Here is a 24,340-nt window from a genome sequence, read left to right as displayed (position 1 = left end):
GTGCAACAAAGACTTTCCTTAAAAAAGAATCGTTCTGAGGCACGGTACCTATACATAAGGAATTGACTATTCATAGAGTATAACGTATATTGGGAAACGACTGACAAGAACGGGAAAAGAAATACTGTAGAAGAAGAACGAGTACCTTTGAGAGATTTAACAGTGAAGGCAGCAGAGGATCAAGTAGGTAAAATGACGAGGGCTAATAGAAATCCTTGGGTAACAGAAGAATTATTGAATTTAATTGATGGAAGAAGAAAATATAAAAATGCAGTTAATGAAGTAGGCAAAAAGGAATACAAATGCCTCAAAAATGAGATCGACAGGAAGTACAAAATGGCTAAGCAGGGATGGCTAGAGGACAAATGAAGGATGTAGAGGCATATCTCTCTAGGGATAAGATAGATACTGTCTACAGGAATATTAAAGAGACCTTTCGCAAAAAGAGAACCACGTGCATAAATATCAAGAGCTTAGTTGGAAGAAGGATGTAGAGGCATATCTCTCTAGGGATAAGATAGATACTGTCTACAGGAATATTAAAGAGACCTTTCGCAAAAAGAGAACCACGTGCATAAATATCAAGAGCTTAGTTGGAAACCCAGTTCTAAGCAAAGAAGGGAGAGCAGAAAGGTGGAAGGAGTATATGGAAGGTCTATGCAAGGGCGATGTACTTGAGGACTATATTGTGGAAATGGAAGAGAATATAGATGAAGATGAAATGGGTGATATGATACTGCGTGAAAAGTTTGACAGAGCACTGAAAGATCTAAGTCGAAACAAGGCCCCGAGTAGACAACATTCCATTAGAACTTGTGATACCCTTGGGACAGACAGCCCTGACAAAACTCTACCACCTGGTGAGCAAGATGTATGAGACAGGCGGAATACTCTCAGACTTCAAGAAGAATATTACAATTCCAATCCCAAAGAAAGCAGGTGTTGACAGATGTGAAAATTACCGAACTATCAGTTTAATAAGTCACGGCTGCAAGATACTAACACGAACTCTCTACAGACGAATGGAAAAACTGGTAGAAGCCAACCTCGGACAAGATCAGTTTGGATTCCGCAGAAATGTTGGAACACGTGAGGAAATACTGACCCTACGACTTAACTTAGAAGATAGATTAGGGAAAGGCAAACCTACGCTTCTAGCATTTGTAGACTTACAGAAATAATACTCTCTTTTAAATTCTGAAGGTGGCAGGGGTAAAATACAGGGAGCAAAGGCTTTTTACAATATGTACATAAACCAGATAGCATTTATAAGATTCGAGGGGTATGAAAGGGAAGCAGTGGTTGGGAAGGGAGTGAGACAGGAGTGTAGCCTAGCTCTGATGTTATTCAATCTGTGTATTGAGCTAACAGTAAAGGAAACAAAAGAAAAATTCGGAGTAGCAATTAAAATCCGTGGAGAAGAATTAAAAACTTTGCGGTTTGCCGATGATGTAATTCTGTCAGAGACAGCAAACGACCAGGAAGAGCAGTTGAACGGCATGGACAGTGTCTTGAAAGGAGGATATAAGATAAACATTAACAAAAGCAAAACGAAGATAATGGAGTGCAGTCTAATTAAATCAGGTAAAGCTGAGGGAATTAGATTAGGAAATGAAACACTTAAAGTAGTAACTGAGTTTTGCTATTTGGGGAGGAAACTAAATGATGATGGTCGAAGTAGAGAGGATATAAAATGAAGACTGTCAATGGCAAGGAGAGCGTTTGTAAAGAAGAGAAATTTGTTAACATCGAATTTAGATTTAAGTGTCCGGAAGTCGTTTCTGAAAGTATTTGTATGGAGTGTATCCATGTATGTAAGTGAAACACGGACGAAAAATAGTTCAGACAAGATGAGAATAGAAGCTTTCGAAATGTGATGCTACAGAAGAATGCTGAAGATTAGATGAGGAGGTATTGAATATAATTGGGGAGAAGAGGAGTTCTTAGCACAACTTGACTAGAAGACGGGATCGGTTGGTAGGACATGTTCTGAGGCATCAAGGGATCACCAGTTTACTTTTGGAGGGCAGCGTGGAGGGTAGAAATCGTGAAGGGAGACCAAGAGATGAATACACCAAGCAGATCCCGAAGGATGTAGGTTGCAATAGGTACTGGGAGATGGAGAAGGATAGAGTAACATGGAGAGCTGCATCAAACCAGTCTCTGGACTGAAGACCACAACAACGGAGTATAACGGTCGTTTACATACTTGTGTAAAGTAATTAAGATATAAACTGAAAGAAAAGCCAAAAATCCCGCAGTAGTTGTATTTGTTGTTGTCGATAAGAGACTAACGCAACCTGTTATGTAATTTTTAATTTGCATCTTCTGGTTTACATCTGTATGGATATATTTATAAATTATTATTTTGATAATGGGAAAATGAAGCTACCGGAGATATTCTTAACTACTGAGTGAATAGATTTAAGCAATATTAGGCATTTAAATGAGAGACTAGGCCTGGATCACATATGCCCATCAGAGAAAGGGCCTATCCGCATATAATAAATAAGACCTGTAATTTCGTACATAAAGATGGTTACGTACAACGCTGTGTCATCAAAAAATATCTCTGGTACCTATGAATAGGCAAGCACCCAGGTTAAGAGCGGGTATTAAGTTGCATAACACAGGTCTTCAACGCGTCCGAATGTCATTGCCAAAAATGGTGTCGTTTGCCAGGTGGAAGAGCCGTTAGCCAAGCATTAAATACACCCATCAAGTTTTTATTTACACAACCTCGTACATCTAATTTACATTCTAAACGACCTGAACATTCCCACTGACGCCAGCATAGCATCTTTAAATATTAAAAATATGTGCACCGGCGTACCCACAGACCAAGCCCAGAATGTTATTGCTAAAAGTATGATCACCAACAGCAATCGTCCACCTGATGAAATAAATGAAATGCTGAAGTTGTTAGGAATTGTTCTCAGTTACAATTACTTCCAGTTTGGTGATTCATTTTGTTCAAAACAGGCAGTAGCAGTAGACTCTCCATTGGCAAACATTTTTCTGTGTAAGTCTGATCATGATTTTGTACAACAACACCCGTTACGGAGCAGAAATCCTTGATTCGTTTCTTGTCGTTGACGAGTTATCTTAAAGCAGTGCTCCCAATGTGTTTTGCGACTCTCTAGTTGGTCACTTAAATTCGCAGCAGTCTTGTGTTCAATTTACAATCGAACACAGTGTTAATGGTAGTTTTATTAATTGTACACTCGCTTACTTCAACCTCTTTCTCACGTTAACAAACAGCACGTTTGTTTTTGATATTTACCGAAAACCGTCAGCCACTTGCACTATGCTCCATCGCTCTTCAGATCACTCCATGAAATGTAAAAGGGCTGCCTTCCATTCGCTTCTCCATCAGCTCTATCAGGTCCCCCGAACCTCCTCCTCACTCCCCCTAGTTTTTCGACAGTAAGCACAGGACTATACAAAATACTGCACTTGCTAATGGTTAAGATATAGACTTTGTTCGCAATATTGATGAATAGTTATTGAGGAAGGGAATTCCTTCCACTAATCATTCCCAATTTTCGTGCACTTTATCAGTGGTTCGGCAGTGTATAACAAGACCTACCACCGCAATGCTTACTATGGACACTTTTCAGAAAATATCAATAGACCTAAAAAAAAAGGAATAAAAAATCCTTCAATTCTTATCCCGTAAAATGCAAGCTGCAAATACAGGCATAGGGACAGTCATTCAGCAACCCATAATATATGAACACAGGGGTTTATACGATTTTCTGTAATGACTGTTCTCGAAAGTGCTGTAGACAAACTGGCAGATATTTCGACATTCGCTTTAAAGAACATCTCAATTTGAACAGTCAGAAATCCGCAGTGGCATCTCACATGATAATCAGCGTTCTATTCAGATCTCCACAGTAACTTGGAGATACTACGTACAGAGGGCAAGGGTGGTGTTTTAAATGTGCTAGAAGAGATATAAATAGTGACGTCCATCAGACAGTTCCCTGGTAGTACTGTCGCTAACCAAATGTAATTCAGAAACCGAGTTTTATTGGGCACTTCTGACTACTTGAATTTTTGAAGTAAGGGATTTTATCATCTAAGTAGCTGGATTGTACATTACAGGTCTTTTTATATTTACATCCAAGTTTACTACCACTGTCGGTCCACATATAGGTCAATCTGATTCATATGGTGTGTGCACTGTTTTGATGTTACAGAAATAAGAAGTGAGTTCTGTAAAAAATACTTTCACCTTCGTAACATTATTATATTAGTATTACCAAACTTCTATCCTTACGTTTGCGGATAGAGGAATGTAATAGTTCGTGTGGGGACCACAATTGCCGAGCAGACCACAAGCAGCGCGCTTCTCTTACCTGCCGGCCGCGGTGACTGAGCCGTTCTAGGCGCTTCAGGCCGGAACCACGTGGCTGCTACGGTCCCAGGTTCGAATCCTATCTCGGGCATGGATGTGTGCAATGTCCTTAGGTTACTTAGGTTTAAGTAGTTCTAAGTCTAGGGGACTGATGACATCCGATGTTAAGTCCCATAGTGCTCAGAGCCATTTGAACCATTCTCTTACCTTCCGTGTTGCCCGCGTGAGTTCGACTTCCTTAACCTTCTCAGTGCCGCACGGCAACCACCGTACACGCTCTGGCGTCACAGTGGACACCTCATCCTACGATTAGTAATATGCTGGTGACAGACACACACGAGCGTGTCGCCTTCGGGTAGTATGACATTCACCATAATTTTTCTTCCTTTCGATGACACGTACCACTAAAAACACGTTAAAATAATTACATACAGTGCATTTTTATAGATTACTTTTATCAGTTTTCACCGTTAACCTCGACCACTCCATTTACGAGGGGCATCGTCCGTTGCTTGACTTGAACTTACAGGAACATATTTTAATCCGTTAAACGGTGAAAGTTGATATTGATTTTAACACACTTGAGTCCCGTTTTTGTCAGTTGTTTCATCTCTTCTTTATTTTCATTACTGCTTCACGGCACTTTTGGTCAAGAAGCAGATTCTGATTGCTACTTCCTTCCCATCGCTTTCATAGAGTCGACATGCATCACCGATAATAGTTTTATCAACTGAAGAAGGCTCAGAACTTTCAGTCTGTGGAATTCTGTAATAGCTCCCTATACTATAAGACATAACTGACGTAGCATTGTAAGAAGATATCTTTGGTATGAAATAACCAATCTTATGTACTATATACGAACAAGACCGTTTTGTGGGACACATGTGATACACATCTAGTTCCGTAACTAAATAACGAATTCTTCTTCCTTATTTAAATCTCCTCAATCAGTACTTTTAAGAATCTCAACTTGATTCTTCCAATTATCAAAGTATTAATTTACAATAGAAAATCCAGGACAGAGTGTAACAATATTACGAAAAGGAAAGTTGTTACCACATAGCGGTGACACTGAGTCGCAGATAGGCACAACATAAAGACTGTCAGAGATAAAGCTTTCAGTAAGTCCTTCGTCAACAATAGACGACAGACACACACATACATACACACACTCGCGCAAACGCAACTCTCACACACGACTGCAGTCACAGGCAACTGAAACCACACTGTTAGAAGCAGCGCTAGTATATGATGGGAGTGGCGACTGGGTGGGATAAGGAGGAGAGGGGGAGGGATACATGGTAGGGCTGGCAAACAGTGAAGTGCTGCAGGTTAGTTGGAGGGAGGGGAGAGGTTGGGAGGGGGGAAACAGTGGAAAAGGAGAGAAGTAAAAAGACTAGATGGGATGGCTGAATGACGGATGTGTAGCTCTATGCAAGCTCTATGTGTATATTGCAAGGAAAGTTCCCATCTGTGCAATTCATAAAAGCTTTTGTTGGTGGCAAGGATCCATATAGCACAGGCTGTGAAGCGGTCATTGAAATGAAGGATGTCATGTTTGGCAGTGTGCTCAACCACAGGGTGATCCCCTTGTTTCTTGGCCACTGATTGTGAGTTGCCACTCTTGCAGACAAAGAGCTTGTTGGTTGTCATTCCCACATAGAATGCACCACAGTTATTGCAGCTTAGCTTGTAGACCACATGACTGGCTTCACAGGTAGCCCTGCCTGTGATGGGATAGGTGATGTTTGCGACTGTACTGGAGTTAATGGTGGTGGGAGGATGTATGCGACAAATCTTGCATCTAGGTCTATTATAGGTGTATGAGCCATGAGGAAAGGGGTTGGAAGCAGGGATTGTATAGGGATGGACTAATACATTGTGTAGGTTCGGTGGATGGCGGAATACCACTTCGGGAGGGATGGGAAGGATAGTGGGCAGAGGACATTTCTCATTTCAGGGCACGATGAGAGGTAGTCGAAACTCTGGCGGAGAATGTAATTCAGTTGCTCCAGTGCTTGGTGGTACTGAGTTATGAGGGGAATGCGCCTTTGTGGCTGGACAGTGGGACTTTGAGAGGTTGTGTGAGAGTGGAAAGATAAGGCATAGGGCATTTGTTTCCATACAAGGTTGGGAGGATAACTATGGTCTTTGAAGACTTCAATTAGACCCTTGGTATATTTTGGGAAGGACCGCTCGTAACTGCAGATGCGACGACCACAGGTTGGTAGGAGGTACGGAAGAGACTTCTTGGGATGGAATGGGTGCCAGCTGTTGAAGTGAAGGTATTGCTGGCGGTTACTAGGTTTGACTTGGATGGAGGTACTGATGTAGCCATCTTTGAGGCAGAGGTCAACATCTAGGAAAGTGGCTTGTTGTGTTGAGTAGGATAAGGTGAAGCAAATGGGGGAGAAGTCGCTGAGGTTCTGGAGGAATGAGGATAGGGTACCCTCAAGCTCGATCCAGATCACAAAGATGTCATGCCGACCGCTGTGGCCGTGCGGTTCTAAGCGCGTCAGTTTGGAACCGCGTGACCGCTACGGTCGCAGGTTCGAATCCTGCCTTGGGCATGGATGTGTGTTATGTCCTTAGGTTAGTTAGGTTTAAGTAGTTCTAAGTTCTAGGGGACTGATGACCTCAGTAGTTAAGTCCCATAGTGCTCAGAGCCATTTGAACCATTTGAACAAAGACGTCATAAGTGAATCTGAAGCATGTGAGGGGTTTAGGATTCTGGTTTCTAGGAAGGATTCCTCTAGATGGCCCATGGATAGGTTGGCATAGGATGGTGGCATGTGGGTGCCCATAGTCATACCCTGGATTTGTTTGTAGGTAACACCTTCAGAGAAGAAATAATTGTGGGTGTGGATATTGTTGATATTGGCGACTAGCAAGGAGGTTATTGGTTTAGAATCTGTTGGGCATTGGGAAGGTAGTGTTTAATAGCAGTAAGGCCATGGGTATTACGAATGTTAGTGTAAAGGGAGTTGGCGTCAATACTGACGAGCAGGGCACCATGTTGTAAAGGGACAGGAACAATGGAGAGTAGGTATCTTTTATATAGGAGGGTAGGTTCCAGGTAGTAGGTTGAAGGTGTTGGTCTATGTGAGCAGAGATTGCCTCAGTGGGGGTACAGTAACTGTACAATGCTATGTTCTGTGTGATTAGGTTTATGGACTTAGGAAGCATGTAGAAAGTAGGAATGTGGGGAGTGGTAGGGGTGAGAAGAAAGATGGACTCTCAGGAGAGGTACTGAGATGGGCCTAAGGATTTGAACAGTGACTGGAGATCCTGCTGGATTTCTGGAATGGGGTCACTGTGGTAAGGTATGTAGACAGCAGTATCTGACAGTTGGCAGAGTCTTTCTGCCAGGTAATCCTTGCAGTTCAAAGCAAAAGTGATGGAGCCTTCGTCTGCAGGTAGGATTCTAAGGTCGGGATCAGTCTTTAGACGGTGGACTGCGGTTCTTTCTGCAAAGTTAAGGTTAGTTTGCATATTAAGAGATTTAGGGAATGATGGTGAGGCAAAGTTCAAGCTTAAGAAATTCTCCATCTAACCTGCAGCACTTCACTCTCCACCACCCCTACCATACATCCCTCCCCCTCCCCACCCGAGCCTCCTCCTTACCCCCACCCAGTCGCCACTTCCATCCCGCACTACCACTAGTGCTTGTAGTGTGGTTTCAATTACCTGAGACTGCAGTCATGTGTGTGAGTTATATGGCCAAAACCCTTATTTGTAACAGTCTTTTTCTTGTGCCTGTCTGCGACTCAGCATTTCTGCTATATGGTGAGTAGAAACTTTTCATAGTGTTAATTTACAAATATTTCTGTGTAGATACACACCAGATGATACAACTTAAAAGTGGCGAAATCAGTTGTGTGAGGCTCTGTCCTATTTCAATATACACAGCCATTACAGACTATTGGACTTTTCATTCAGTTTAGTATTTCAGATACCTTAATACATATGTTGGAATCACCTGTTATACTGTATGAATGGTCGATCAGTTATATGTAATTACCTTAGCCATGGCTGCCCTAGTTTTAAAATTGTCTGTAAACAGGGTAACGCCTCTGTATGAGGTGGCAAGAATAGCGCTGCTATCACATGGGTTGCGGGACTGTTGGCATACCGTTAGGCGTTCGTTTACACAGTATCCTACACATCGGTCTAGTCGTCGCGGGCACACGGGACCTTTTTTTTTTTTTTTGAGAACCTTTATTCGCAGTTGATGGTGTGAATATTCCACTACCATCATCGTAAAACTGTCATATGGATCATTAGTATAACTTAAGGAAGATTCCTGCAGTCTTAGGCAACAGAAACCACACTGTGAGCAGCAGCACCAATGCATAATGGGAGTGGTGACTGGGCGGGGGTAAGGTGGAGGCTGGGTCGGGGGCAGAGAGGGATATATGGTAGCGCTAGCGTACAGTGAAGTATTGTAGGTAGAGGGGGAGTTATGGCGGCACGTATTAATATCTCCACCACTCAATACGAGAATAGAGAGGAACGAAAAACGATAATAGTGATAGGTAGTAACCCCGACTGCACTGTACAGTGGTTTGCGGTTTGTGTACGTAGATGTATCTGGCGGTAACCACAATAGTTTGATAGTTCTCATAGTACCAGAAGCCAATACTCCGGCTGTTTCTGGAACACTTATGAAGCCCCCATGGAAGAATAGGCTAAGTCCATTTAATTAGTAAGTGAGTTTAAGGCGCACTCTGATGGCCACTGTTGGTACTGCTAGGCAGTTAGAATGATTTTGAAATAGCAAAGAAAGTCATCGATACACAAAGAGCTTTACTTTCAGTGCTAACGGAAAGAACTTTCTAAGTCGGTGGACAGAATGGGGAATTACAAATGTCAGATCAGTTAGTTTGATCCTGCAAAAGTGATCGGTTGAGTTTCTTACATTATGTTGCTTAGTCATACGAGGGGTATCCGGAAAATAAGGTCCCATCTAGCGCGAGATGGAAAATACAGTGAAAATGAGCATGGCCGTCGATCGCGCCACTTCGCTCTTTTCAGTTCTGAGCGCACAGTAAGCACTTAATGGGAAATGTTTGATCACCAACAATAAAACCCGTAACTTCCTGCCTCTGAGTTCCATCTTTTCTCACATCCAGGTTCGTAGACAACGTATTGGCACAGGCAACGAGCTATAGACCAGGGTAGAGAAATGGCGGAAATTACTGGAGGTTGCCTTCTATGACGAAGCTATTGGAAAGTTGATACAACGTTACGACAAATGTCTAAGACGAAGCGGCGACTATATGGGGAAGTTGATGGAAGGTGTTGTTTAAATTAAACGCTTGCAGAATGCCTATGGAGATCTGGCAGTGAACAAAAGCACAGCGAGTAGTGGGACGAGGCGTTTGTCGTCGTCGCAACACCTGTCCAATAACACGCGTCCCGGCCGGCCGCATATACACTCCTGGAAATGGAAAAAAGAACACATTGACACCGGTGTGTCAGACCCACCATACTTGCTCCGGACACTGCGAGAGGGCTATACAAGCAATGATCACACGCACGGCACAGCGGACACACCAGGAACCGCGGTGTTGGCCGTCGAATGGCGCTAGCTGCGCAGCATTTGTGCACCGCCGCCGTCAGTGACAGCCAGTTTGCCGTGGCATACGGAGCTCCATCGCAGTCTTTAACACTGGTAGCATGCCGCGACAGCGTGGACGTGAACCGTATGTGCAGTTGACGGACTTTGAGGGAGGGCGTATAGTGGGCATGCGGGAGGCCGGGTGGACGTACCGCCGAATTGCTCAACACGCGGGGCGTGAGGTCTCCACAGTACATCGATGTTGTCGCCAGTGGTCGGCGGAAGGTGCACGTGCCCGTCGACCTGGGACCGGACCGCAGCGACGCACGGATGCACGCCAAGACCGTAGGATCCTACGCAGTGCCGTAGGGGACCGCACCGCCACTTCCCAGCAAATTAGGGACACTGTTGCTCCTGGGGTATCGGCGAGGACCATTCGCGACCGTCTCCATGAAGCTGGGCTACGGTCCCGCACACCGTTAGGCCGTCTTCCGCTCACGCCCCAACATCGTGCAGCCCGCCTCCAGTGGTGTCGCGACAGGCGTGAATGGAGGGGCGAATGGAGACGTGTCGTCTTCAGCGATGAGAGTCGCTTCTGCCTTGGTGCCAATGATGGTCGTATGCGTGTTTGGCGCCGTGCAGGTGAGCGCCACAAACAGGACTGCATACGACCAAGGCACACAGGGCCAACACCCGGCATCATGGTGTGGGGAGCGATCTCCTACACTGGCCGTACACCACTGGTGATCGTCGAGGGGACACTGAATAGTGCACGGTACATCCAAACCGTCATCGAACCCATCGTTCTACCATTCCTAGACCGGCAAGGGAACTTGCTGTTCCAACAGGACAATGCACGTCCGCATGTATCCCGTGCCATCCAACGTGCTCTAGAAGGTGTAAGTCAACTACCCTGGCCAGCAAGATCTCCGGATCTGTCCCCCATTGAGCATGTTTGGGACTGGATGAAGCGTCGTCTCACGCGGTCTGCACGTCCAGCACGAACGCTGGTCCAACTGAGGCGCCAGGTGAAAATGGCATGGCAAGCCGTTCCACAGGACTACATCCAGCATCTCTACGATCGTCTCCATGGGAGAATAGCAGCCTGCATTGCTGCGAAAGGTGGATATACACTGTACTAGTGCCGACATTGTGCATGCTCTGTTGCCTGTGTCTATGTGCCTGTGGTTCTGTCAGTGTGATCATGTGATGTATCTGACCCCAGGAATGTGTCAATAAAGTTTCCCCTTCCTGGGACAATGAATTCACGGTGTTCTTATTTCAATTTCCAGGAGCGTATTTGTGGAACGTGCGGACACTAACATTTAAGGTGATTGACGGATCACAATCAAAAACCTCGCTGCCCAAATGGACGCGTCTGTTCGTCTGCGCACCCGAGAAGTTCTCAGATAACTTCATTGGACTGTTCTTCCTCATCCACCCTACAGCCCGAATCTCGCATCTTTCGACTTCCACCTGTTTGGCCCAATAAAGGATGTACTCTGCGGGGAACAGTACGTGGATAACGGGGAGGTTATTGAAGGAGCAAAACGTCGACTCCGACGTCGACCAGTCCAGCGGTACCATGAGGGCATACAATCCCTTCCAACTAGTGACGTAAGGCTGTCGCACTGACTGGAGATTAAGTTGTAAAATATGGTTTCCTTGGAGATTGTGCTGAAAAATAAGGTTTTATACAAAAAAGAATGGGGAATAATATGGTGTAGTGGAACGCTGAATGAAACCATCCTGGTTTCAAAATGGTTCAAATGGCTCTGAGCACTATGGGACTCAACTGCTGAGGTCATTAGTCCCCTAGAACTTAGAACTAGTTAAACCTAACTAACCTAAGGACATCACAAACAACCATGCCCGAGGCAGGATTCGAACCTGTGACCGTAGCGGTCTTGCGGTTCCAGACTGAAGCGCCTTTAACCGCATGGCCACTTCGGCCGGCCATCCTGGTTTCAGAAAAAATGTGTCGCATTACTTATTGAACGCCCCTCGTAGTCATCTGTTCTAATTTTACCATCTCGAACCCTAATTTCGATAGACTCTTTAATCACCTTATTGCAGAAGGAGAAACACTGCTTAAGTATCTCGGCTTTGTTGCAGCCTATAGTATGACGAGTTTTTTATACTGTGGTCGGTCATGGCTGATTTGATGATGGAGCAGTAGCTCATCATCGAAAATTCTTGACAGTATTTGCATTGGATGTAGTGCGAAGAAGTTCAATGATTTTATTCTGGAGGCAACCAGTCGGACCTTCCGTTTTCTTGTAAGTTGCATCATCAGAAAGAGTGTAGGAACGAAGCCTGCGTTCCTTGGGTCTTCACTAATCAACAGTCTCCCAAACCCCGTGCTAATACGGCATGGCAATCACTGGCGAAACTGCACCGGCTCTAAAAGTGAGGTGCCGTGAACATAGCCGTGACTCTGAATTACAGCAGAGCACCAAATCAGCAGTGGATGATAACACAGATTAGAACAAATCCAAGGTTCTTTATCAGAATGTCCCCTCTTGAAATTGCATGGTTAACTAGCACATTGAAATTAGGATCCAAACCACTCTACTTAAGAAAGAGGGATTTTTGCTACTTAGTGAGCTGTCGAAACTTGATGCAGCAGCCATCCCACACACACGTGGCACTTCTTGATGTGCCCCACTTGTACATATCCTGCCATGAGGACACGACACAGTTACATTTATAATACTCTACTCTGGTTTTACGATGACACGAATGCAAAGGTGTGATTTATCGCACATTATGGTTTCATTAACTGTACCCTGAGGATCCGTTGTTGGCAGCTTATTCCCTTCGAAATTAGTAATCCATACACGAGGTCAAGGCAATAAGAAACTTCATGTCAGAAGGTTTCATTACATTAAAAATAAAATCCGTACAGTGACAACCACACCCAGTGACGATAGCGCAGAATCTGCAGACCGTAGTTCGCAGCAAGGGGTCGCCATCTCCACCGTCGCCACCACCCATCTTGGCTTTTCTAAGGTAGGTGCGTAAGAACCGAGGGGTAAGGACCAATGTATAAACGACGTCGATCTGAGGAGAGCAGCAGCCGTACGAAATCACCTAAAGACAATAACAAGTCTGTTTGCCGAGATACCGTGGAGAACTTAGGAGGCGACCCGAGCGGACATCCGAGAATTACATAAATTTTTCATCTATATTTGTAAGCCCCTTTTGTAATTATTTACCTGCAGATGTAGGCCTTTCTTATGAAACACCAACATTTTCAAACGTTTCGCTGGGGTTTTGTGTTGGTCGTAGGCCCCTAGCACGGAAATTAAGATTCTTTAGTTTTCTTCCTACTACATACATTTCAAAAAATGATCCAGAATGGAGCACCAGAGAAACTGGTGCTGACGCATTTTCAGTAGCTATGGCGTTCATGTTTTCACTGCAGGTGTGGCGGGTCTGATAAATGTCTCCCGCTGCATCCAGCTTCGCACCGCAACTTTAATTTCGGTACCCGCAAGCGGGCCGCGACTCACCTGCGGCCGTGGTGACGAACTGGAGGTCAGCGTAGCTGTCGACCAGCCGGCGGATGACGCTGATCTGCTCCAGCGTCAGCTGCACCGCGTCCTTGTACTGCGAGTCGCACGGCACGTACGCCGCCCAGAACTGCGGACACAGGCGCACGGGTTCCAGAGTACTGCAGCAGCTAGTCATCTCTCGCAGAGTCGTAATGGCAGCAAAGCTCAAAAGATTCGAAACACTGAAGAATCATGAAAACAGGATATCTCAAAGCCTTTTTTTTATACCTATTACTTCATCGTATTAGGACCTTCAAACATTCTCATAGATCGGACCATAATTTCACTCAGAAATATTTCGCGTCAGTCTTTAATTAAATGATAATAATAACACAAATAACCACAAAAACCAGCAATTTTAAGACAGACGCTGACAAAGACTAAGTCAAAGTTAGTTTCAACATGGAAACTGCACACCCCTTCAAGATAAATGTTGGGGAAAGAGAAGACGAAGGTTTCTCTTCATTACTATTCAAGTGCGTGCTTGAAAAAGTGACTAATGAATCAGGCAAAAATCTATCCTTCCTATTAGTCACCAACTCAGACATAGTAAAATTAGAGATTCCCTGCCTTGGTTTTGCAGATGTTCTGGGAATCTTGTGACATTACAACAAGCAAGAAATAAACTCAACTGTTACAAGAAACTGTAGAAAAGCTGGTTAGAGGACGTCTTTCGAAAATACTAAATGTATTACCTTGCAATAAACAAGCATCAAAATATATAACTACTATGCACGGCAAAATCAGATGACTTTAATAATTTAAATACCTCCTGAAATCTTTCACGAGAATGGAACTAAACGAAAGTTAATTAAGTTGGCGATGAAAAGTTGAAAAGATTGTCTCCTCATAAAAATGCATTTTAAAACACATTTGACTAAAATTCAACCATTCTGTCACTAATCAAGGCTCGCTATGTGCTTCACGAAAATTACTTCTTAACTGGAGAGAAGGTACGGAAAATACTGGAAAGTGAAACATAAAGCTACAAGAAAAATCTTTCCACCAAAATGGTCTATCGACGTATTCAGGAAAAGAAGCAACTCACAAATCTAGCAGTGCACTATCATTGAGAGTGTCGTTAGACAGTTAAGTTTAGAGCTGTACGGTCAAGTCAAAAGAATGAAACCACGTGGAATTACAAGACTGACGTATTTTATTGAACCTGGATTAAAGCAAAACATAAGCAATGTAGATCAAAGAAAAATAGCACAGATAACATAAAAAGGTACCCAGACTAGGGAAATAGAAATCTGACCAGGGGATAGCAGCCGCAGAAGATCAGGGACTTGTGTGTGAGACAAAAGGAAAGGTCAAATAACAACAGCAGTAACTGCTATGAAAGGATTCGTTAAAATCAGTTTGCTTACGTATGTGGCCATTTTGGAAAACTGAACTGACAGGGAATTAATAACAAAAATAACACTAGTACTACTAAAAGTACAACAGAAATCGAGGTAGACTGCCTCAACTAGGGTCTTTCGGGAATGATAAACGTCTGTTAGGAAAACAGGATACTTGGTTGTGAAGGCGTAAGATGCCTTGGCAAATCGCAAACAAGAACAGAAAATACTGTTGTGAGTACAAGCAGGAGGCTCAGTCAAATTAACAACGAACACCAGCCACAACGGGAGCAAGGGATGGTTCCATTCAGAAGTAAACCTCACATGCGTTAAGATATTTATCTCAGTAGGCTACGATAAGATCGATTCCTGTTTCGTAGAACGCTGGCTGTCGTCGATGGATAAATAAGCTCATCCACTGTTTCTCGTACGACTGAAACCGATGTCCACGCTTGCTTTTCTTCAGGTCACCGAAAACGAAATATCATACAGTGAAGGATCTGGGCTGCGTGAAGAATGTTGCTATGTTCCCCAACCAAAACGTTGAAGCATAGCCTTCGTTCAACTGGCAGCATGAAGGAGTGCGTTATCGTGCAACAGGATGAATCCATCCGGCACCATTTCAACGAGTTTTGACTGTATGGTGCGTCTAGAAGTGTCTTCATAGCGCTGCACATTGACTGTGTTACCACGCCAAAGGACATCGACGAGCAGGGTGCCCCCCTGCAGTCGAACAAAAAAGTCATCATGACCTTACCGGAGTTTGTGTGAATAGCGTCGCCTGTCCTTGACGGGATAAAGGGGTGTTCCCAGTGTTGGCTCTGCCATTCGCCCTCGCGCTGTGGGTTGGTGTCGGACGGGATCATTCTGCTGTGCGCTAGCGTCCGCCCCAACACTGCCAATCGAACGAGGGCCACGCTTCAACTGTTTGGTTGGGAAACTCTGTAAGATCGTCCGTACAACTACGATCCTTCACCGTGTGATTTTTACATTTTTGTCGAACTGACGGAAGATATGTGTGGACATCTGTTTCAATCGGAAGAGGAAGTGCAAGAGGGGGTGCGATTGTGAATCCGTCAGCGGCCGACCGTGTTCAACGAAACTGGGTTTGTCCATCTCGTCTTCCAATGGGATAAATGTGTTAAAGCTTGCGTGATTACTATCGCCAAGAACCATTCCATGGTCCCACTGTGGTGGATGTTCGGTTTTCATTTGACTTCCCTTCATACAGGGTGAACATTACTAAAACCGAAAAACTGCAGGGATAAAATGTCCTGACTAGAAATGAAGGAAAAAATGTCTTATAACATGTGTCCGGGAATGCATCGTTGACTTACGGTTATTAACTGCAACACAGCGTGAACATATGCATTGGACATAGGGATCTAGTCGGCAGCTTCCCTTTATCTTCACTGAGATATAATTAAGGGCTCTCCTTCACAGCTTTTAGAAGACCCCATTTTTCAATGCCTGAAAGTAATACTGCTTTATTAAGTATCGCAGCAGCACAATTTTATGTGTCAGTTTATGCTGAATGATGGTAGTCAAAATGTTAATTATTGTTAATTTCCAAGACAATATGCCAGCGATATATATCGAATGCGCGTCTGTCACAGCGCCAGATATCGATTTCTTTACAACGTTGGCACATAGTCTACGTCAAACAATCGCCCTCTGAGCACTGGCATAACTTCAACTTGCTTATCAACTCTGTCTTAACAAAAGGCTTATGAGCTTGTTGCTGTGTATTAACACTTACATATAAGAAATTACTCAAAGGAAGTTGTGAATGGTACACATTTCAAGAAATTTAAACCTTTTTTGTCCAAAATAAAACATTTTGGAAACTTTTTAAAATTTTTAAGTATCAAAACAGCTTAAAACAATATATTTTTGAATATTTTTTTTCCTGAGGTTTCAAGGAGAAGACCCCGGGGCCTTCTTTCTCTTCCAGGCAACCGCCTCCACCCACAAACTTCATTAATCCGCCCCGGGGTAGCCACTTGGCAGCTATGCAGTAGCGGTTAGAAAAAAATTGCAAGTGGAGTCTGTCGCGACTGATTTTGATACACTGCTGTTGGCAACAAGACATCTAGTGTCACTAGTCTTCTGAAGATAAGTGAAGCCAGTGCAATGTCGATCTGTACTATTCTCACATGGCGTGAGTTAATTTTGGGATTGAGCACTGTGGAAAATTGTTTACATTCCTGTTGGGACCATCATCTATTGCCGAATCACGATTGTAAGAATTGCATAGATTATTGTAAAACGTTGCAAAAGAACTACTATTAGAAAAAACACGTAGTTCGAGACATTAACGTATTAGTTTAGTGTCTTGCTGGGTTAAAGAATATTCACTGGAGACCACTACTTCAGAAACGGATTACCCATCAACAATATTTGTGATTACTGTGGTTCGTGAGGCGTGCTATGTGACTGTGACTAACAATAGTGTTTCTGTAGGTTGTGAAAGCACGCTCGTAGAAGAAGATGAATAGCACATCATAATTCGCAAGTACAGGAAAGGGCGTTGGAAAAACTATATTGAACAGAAATAGATGTTTGGAGTACTGAAAGGGAGTCTCGTGTGTGCCTCATAGCTAATGTGTATTCGAGGGATAAACGGACTTTGAGTCTCCCTTATTAAGCAGCTCTTCTTGTTAGGAACTTAAATAGGTACCAACGGTTGGAAGTCTTACAACAGTTTGAAGAATTATTTGTTCGTGACTTTGCCAACGTTTCAGCGGAGAATCCGTCGGTTCATATCCAGAATATCGAGGACCTGTGGAAATGTCTGAAATCCTCTATTAAAAGAGAAGGCCGATGGGGTACCTGTACTTCAATAATCTGCTGCTACTTGGACAAAGGCTTCCTTGTTAGACTCCAAATTTTCTTGACAGGTATAGCTGTAGGTATCCTCGCTACGGCAGCAAACTACTGTTGCCGGCTGCATACACAACACACAGAATTGTCCAGGGTGAAAGTCTGGACGACGAGTAAGCGAGGCGTATCATCTTACGTTGTGCCTATTGAGAATTGCCCAGTGGTGAAGAGGCGTGCCGCATGAGTCGTGTGCAGGATATGTGGTGGCTGTTGTCCAAGTGTATATAATTTCTATGCGATTTGGTAGACGTCACTAGCTGACGGACGCAGTTTGAGCTGCAGCCACAGCACTGTCATTATTATTGGCCGTTCTATTTGTTTACTTTCTAATTATTTGGTAACTGCCGTTACAATTGTGCTTAGTTCTGAGAATGAATGAAGGTGTGAGATGTTTTACGTAAAGTTTTCATAGTATACACTGAAGGATCTGGTCTCGTGACGAATGTTCGAGAAGGACGTGTGTGTTAGTCATTCGTTCAGGGGAATTTGTTACAAATTATTTGATCAGTTTGTGGTAATGGGGAAATGAGATCATGACTTTCATAAAGTAGTTTTATCAAGGAGTTAATTTTATGTTTGTGGATTTTTCTAAATTTATTCATGTCAATTTACTCCTCTTATTTAGTGACAAATTTTGATTGTTTCTGTATATATGCGTGGGACTGAACGAGTTTGATGCTGCATTCCGATTGGCTGTGATATTTCTCTGCCAGTCATAAATTAGCATATTCGTGTGGAGTTTGGGAACTAAAGACTATTTTGTACAGTGAGGTGAGTACAGCCGGGGGTTGGATCTCATAGTGGTCAGATCTATTGGTAGGTACTGCGATGAAAATTAGTAATTGTGTGATATTTAGATACTAAAATGTTTGAGAGGTGTCGTAAAGTGCGAAAGAGTGTTCGATTTGATGCACGGTGTGAAATTCATAACCTTTAGTGACATTTTAAATAACTAAATTCCGAACGGCGTGTTGCTTACTCGCAAAGTGAACATTTTGTTACGTGCGACTGATTATTGCAACATCTGAGCGAGCAATTCTAAAAGAAACCAACCGTTTGTAAACTTTCTGTGAAGGGTAACTAATAATTACCGCAAGCTGGCTACGGTTACGAGTGATACGTGCGTGTGGGCTTTTCAGACTTTGTACAGCTTAGAGTAAGGCTTGGTAGTAATGGGTGTATCCAAGCTCACCGTAATAGAGTGAAATTTCACGCACATAAATACTTTCATCTAACTATTACTATCCTTCCACCGACGAAACATTTTGTAGTGTGACTTGTGGTTACGAGATGTACAGCTGTTTTTTTCTATAGCTTTTTCCGGCCGGGAACTGCATTTCAGTAAAGGAGACGTGAATGTGAGGAGAGATTCACCACACGGTGAGTGATACAACAGCACTGCACCACGCCGCCGCAAAAACTAAGTTAAATTACGTTTAATTTCATCATTGGGAGACCCTGATCTTTTGTCGTTGTTCCCAACGCTGCGAACAAAATAGATAATTAGCACCGTGACAACCGTGCACTAGATGTATATCGCTTGGTAGTGATCTTGGGACTAGTCCAGATTTTTTAAAATCGATTTCAATTTGTGTTTTGAGTTTACATAACATCTCTGTTGCTAAATATACATTTAATATACACACCGACGACGACATAAAGACACGATAGAATAAACTGGTGCACCATTATAAGCTTAATAATAAAGTTAAAAATACATTCTTGTTTGTTGGTGACCACATAATCTTAGTGGCTTGAGGAGATTAGTAACAGAGAGCTGTTTGGTCGTTCAACAAGGTAGCAAAGATATTACAACATTAGGATACCCAAAGGTAAAGCTAAGATAATGGCATTCCGTGGTAAGAAGCGTTTACGAGCAAAATTAGTAACTGATGATACACAGATGGGACAATACTTTTAAATGCCTGGGTTGTGAATTCTCTTATGTCACACACAATAATCAAGAACACCAACTGCAAAAATTCCAGCAGCTGGTAGGTACTACAAATCGCACTCTCCACAAAAAATTTAGAAAAGAGCCAGTACTAAAATTTTATAACATGATGCCAGAACTATTTCTAATGCATGGGTGAGAGGCTTGGACTCTAATTGCTAGTTAGTGTAGGAGGATCGAGGCAGCACAGAAGAGACTCCTAAGACCTCTGGGTGGTTAAAAATTCATGGATAGAATAAAAAACAGTGAAACATGGAATGAACTATGTGTCAAAAGTGTGCATAAGAGGCTAGAGGAGTGCAGAAGAAATGGCATGAACACATTCAGGGGAATAATTTTCACTCTGCAGCGGAGTGTGCGCTGATATGAAACTTCCTGGCGGATTAAAACTGTGTGCCCGACCGAGACTCGACCTCTGGACCTTTGCCTTTCGCGGGCAAGTGCTCTACCAAGTGAGCTACCCAAGCACGACTCACGCCCTGTCCTCACAGCTTTACTTCTGCCAGTATCTCGTCTCCTGCCCTCCAAACTTTATAGAAGCTCTCCTGCGAAACTTGCAGAACTAGCACTCCTGAAAGAAAGGATATTGCGGAGACATGGCTTAGCCACAGCCTGGGGGATGTTTCCAGAATGGGATTTTCACTCTGCAGCAGAGTGTGTGCTGATATGAAACTTCCTGGCAGATTAAAACTGTGTGCCGTACCGAGACCCGAACTCGGAACCTCTGCCTTTCGCGGGCAAGTGCTCTACCAACTTAGCTACCCAACTGAAATTACATTTAATTTCGTCATTGGGAGACGCTGATCTTTTGTCGTTGTTGCCAACGCAGCGAACAAAATCGATAACTGGCACCGTGACAACCACGCACGAGATGTATATCGCTCGATAGTGATCTTGGAACTAGTCCAATTTCTTTAAAATCGATTTTAATTTATGCGTTTTTAGTTTACATGACATCTCTGTTGCTAAATACACATTTAACAAACACCCCGACCAAATCATAAAGACACGATAGAATAAATTGGTGCACCATTATAAGCTTAATTATAAACTTATTAATACATTCCTGTTTTGAGGTGACCACAAAATCTTAGTGGACTAAGAAGATAAATAACAGAGAGCAGTTTGGTCGTTGAACAAAGTAGCAAGAAGATTACAATATTAGAACATCTAAAAGTAAAGCTAAGATAATGGCATTCGGTTTTAAGAAGCATTTAGCAGCAAAATTAATAACTGATGATACACACAAATAAATAGTTTTAAATGCCTGGGCTGTGAAGTCTCTTATGCCACACACAGTTATCAAGAACGCCAACTGCAAAAATTCCTGTAGCTAGTACAAATTGCACTCTCCACTAAAAGTTAGAATAGAGCGTACTAAAATTTTATAATATGATGGCAGTATCATTTCTAACGTATGGGTGAGAGACTTGGACAGCCAGTCAGCGGAAGAGTATCGAGGCAGCACAGATGAGACTCCTAAGACCTTCGGGCGGTTAGAAATTCATGGATCGAATAACAAATAGTGAAACATGGAATGAACTGAGTGTCAAAAGTGTACTTAAGAAAATAGAGGCGTACGGAAGAAATGGCATGAAAACATTCAAAGACTATCAGAAGAAGGAATATCTAAATTAATATACAAATATACAGCTTAAAGAAAAATGGAATGATGAGTGTCCTAAGAAGAGATCAGTTGCGTTCTATTTGAAATGGGAACGGATAAGGATGACTAAACCTAAGCTATATATGTAGATGATGATGAGACATTGCATTGTCCTGCCCTGCCAAGTGGTTCACATGCGTAGTGGGTGAGTTAGCAGTACTTGGGAATACTGACCTGGGCTCCGACGAGGCCCTTGCGCAGGCGCGGCAGGTCGGTGTGGGACCAGGCAGAGCTGGACCAGGGCGCCACCTGCCGCAGGTCGGCCGACAGGTTGAAGCGCGACAGCCGGTTGTGCAGGAAGCTGCGCAGGTTCCACGCCAGGTCGTTGTGCCTGCAAACCAAGCCAACACAGGCCGCTACAGCTGTTGAATCCACCATGCATTTCCACTCCGATTACTTTTCGAGGAATCACACTAAAGTAATGAGCAGAAAATTAGTCGTACTTATAACACAAAGGAAGTTCTTAAACAAATGAACTGGACGTAACTGCTGTATCGAAGAAACAACGTTCCAATCGTCACGGCGCACAGTGGTCCAACATGCTTCAAAACGTGGACGGAGTAGAAAAGAAAATAAGTGGTCGTTCGAATTTCAGTGTCGCAAAATCTTGTGTAGATTACACTGGTGCTTACTTGTGCAGTGCTGTTGTTTCATTCCAATCTCAAGACTGATACGTGCCGTGACAGTCGTCGGTAAGCAGCAAATGGGACAATGATATATTTTTCAGATATTGTTTGTGTGGCCAAGTTAATACATGGCTAGCCGTCAGGATAAAGTAACATGGGTATCACACCAGAAGGTATGCCTACGACATTTTTAACAGGTGTAATGGCGTAGATCGACTTAAATCATATTTCTACCGTGCGGCAGTGCCACACAGTGAAAATGTTCCCTCATTATTGCAATTATCTCACAAACTGTGAACTGCACATAAAATGTCATTAGAGAATTTTGTAAAATTCTTGGGAGCTATTCTGAATTGTGATCGTATTTTTTCCGCAAACTGGCGTAAAAATTTTTTTTACAAGATTAAAATTTTCCACAGTGATTTGTTTTTGCGTAATGTTGCAGAACCATCCAAATATTGTACAGGTAACTCTAGAACTATCTATCAAGAAATCTGAGAAAAATGTATATCTCTCGGAAGTCGATTGCCAGGTTCACTGCTCACAATATTCTGCGATAATACCCGATGCCGACATCAGTAAACATAGTTTTGCTGAACGAATATGCCATACCGAAGCTGCCGATTGGTCGGCTGTCTGAAGATGCGAAGAGTACTCGGAATAAGGGTATCTGGCGTTACTGAGAAGATTTTCCACGTAAATATTCCCGTGACAAAACGATGCATACCGTAATCCATAGGCTTCTGGTAACTTCGTATCTATTCATCTTGAGAGTCCAGAAAATGACATATGCCGCCTGAGGTAAAAGATCGGCATTTCGAATCTCCTAGTGGGAAACCCGACAACGATCCTTCGGTAAGCAATAATGACAAAAGCAACAAAATTGACTATGATTTCGATTTAAAAACGCAAAACATCGAATCAAACATTTCAATAGGGTACATTTGACTTATAATTCGTTATCAGCAACCTCACAATACTTTATATCCGACGTTTTAGTTGAATCCGCTAAATTTATAGTTTTTGATCCGCCAGATTGGATCTGCCATTTTTAATTGTGTTTTCAGACGTCGGATGCCTAATCAGCGATCCAAATAAAGTAAAAAGAACACAGATTTTTGGCATTTTTAATCTATTTTTCTATAATATCCAGGTTTCGAGACTATACGGCTCATTGTGCGTGATATTACACGAGTCCGATGTCGTCGAACTTCGACTTGTTGGAAGGATATAGGAGTAGGAACTCGTTAGGTTGTAGAGTGGGAAGTTAACAAGATTTTACCCGGAAACATCGCTTCTGCCAGTGTCAGCTGAGAGACAACGCCTAGTACTCGATTTAACTTTGTACTAAGTACAGTATGGGGTCCCCCCCTCCTCCCCCACACACACACACACACTCACACACTTACACCATTTTCTGCTAGTGTTTTGTTCCGTCCCTCGTGACCTCGTAGCCAATGGCTGGTAAAATCCTAATCTTCATTCCTTCTCCTCCTGTGCCTGTATTACTTTTATCCAAAGATCTTTTTCTATACAGCGGTGGATAATTTTATGTGACACAACGAAAAGAAACGTTAAGGCTATCACACAGGAGATGTTGCTAAATTTCTGACGTGTAATTACAGGTCCAAAGTTTCTTTACAGAAGAGAACGGAAAGAGCAGAAACGAGACTTCTTAGAAATGTGGCAGGTTCATCTTACTAAACAGTGAAATAAAACACGACATTAGAAGGGAAATGAAGGCATTTAGCCTTAACGAAAAATAAAAAATAATAATCATATTGTAGAGCCGACAACACGTTTCGCGTGAACTGTTAAAAACGTATTTTTATCCCCATTTTGCCTATTATATATTTATAAGGTAATAGTTGTAACAACACTTATTTCCGGCACAGGATTTCAATTTAAGGGAATCATTCTGGTTTCAATAATTCTAAGTTGTTACAGTTATTACTTGAGAATGAGACAGTAGCCGAAGCCATGTCCGTAATTAAATAAATTTAATAACATGCTTGGCTTCCTGAAATACTACCGGACTGACGACACAAGTAAATAGAAAATAACACAAACTTCTGGGAAAAATGTAAGGAAAATATGGCAGAAAGAGTCCGGGCTACAATTGCACTAAACTACAAGCAGAAACATGGACGAAGTAACGCTGGACGACCGAGAAAAGCATCGCTGGACAAAGACATTGCAGGACGGAAGAAAGCAGACCGGTTTAATCCTTGATGATGACGATCACGATGATGATGACTAGCTTGTACTTGTTGGAGAGGAGGCCGATAATTCTATGGTTTATTATATTGGTCTCCACTCGTTCTTCTTAAGGACTGTGTTTTTCGCAGACATTCTGTAGACAATTTAGCAAGTTTTTCTACTATTCAT

The 24,340-nt window shown here is 42.9% G+C and overlaps 1 protein-coding gene across 1 annotated transcript in view; it reads right to left on the bottom strand.

Moving 5' to 3' along the window:
• The window catches only part of LOC124620046 (dipeptidase 1-like), a 632,482-nt gene that overhangs the window by 364,464 nt on the left and 243,678 nt on the right, over positions 1-24,340 (bottom strand). Inside the window, exons 6-7 of the mRNA XM_047146713.1 lie at positions 21,501-21,657; positions 13,439-13,568 (exon numbers count right to left, since the gene is read on the bottom strand). Of these exons, the coding sequence (XP_047002669.1) occupies positions 13,439-13,568; positions 21,501-21,657 (287 nt within the window). The remainder of the gene's footprint in view (positions 1-13,438; positions 13,569-21,500; positions 21,658-24,340) is intronic.

This window comes from Schistocerca americana, chromosome 6 (assembly GCF_021461395.2).
Source record: "Schistocerca americana isolate TAMUIC-IGC-003095 chromosome 6, iqSchAmer2.1, whole genome shotgun sequence".
In the NCBI taxonomy this organism is placed as follows: Eukaryota; Metazoa; Arthropoda; class Insecta; order Orthoptera; family Acrididae; genus Schistocerca; species Schistocerca americana.
This window is presented reverse-complemented; position numbering and strand designations above follow the sequence as displayed.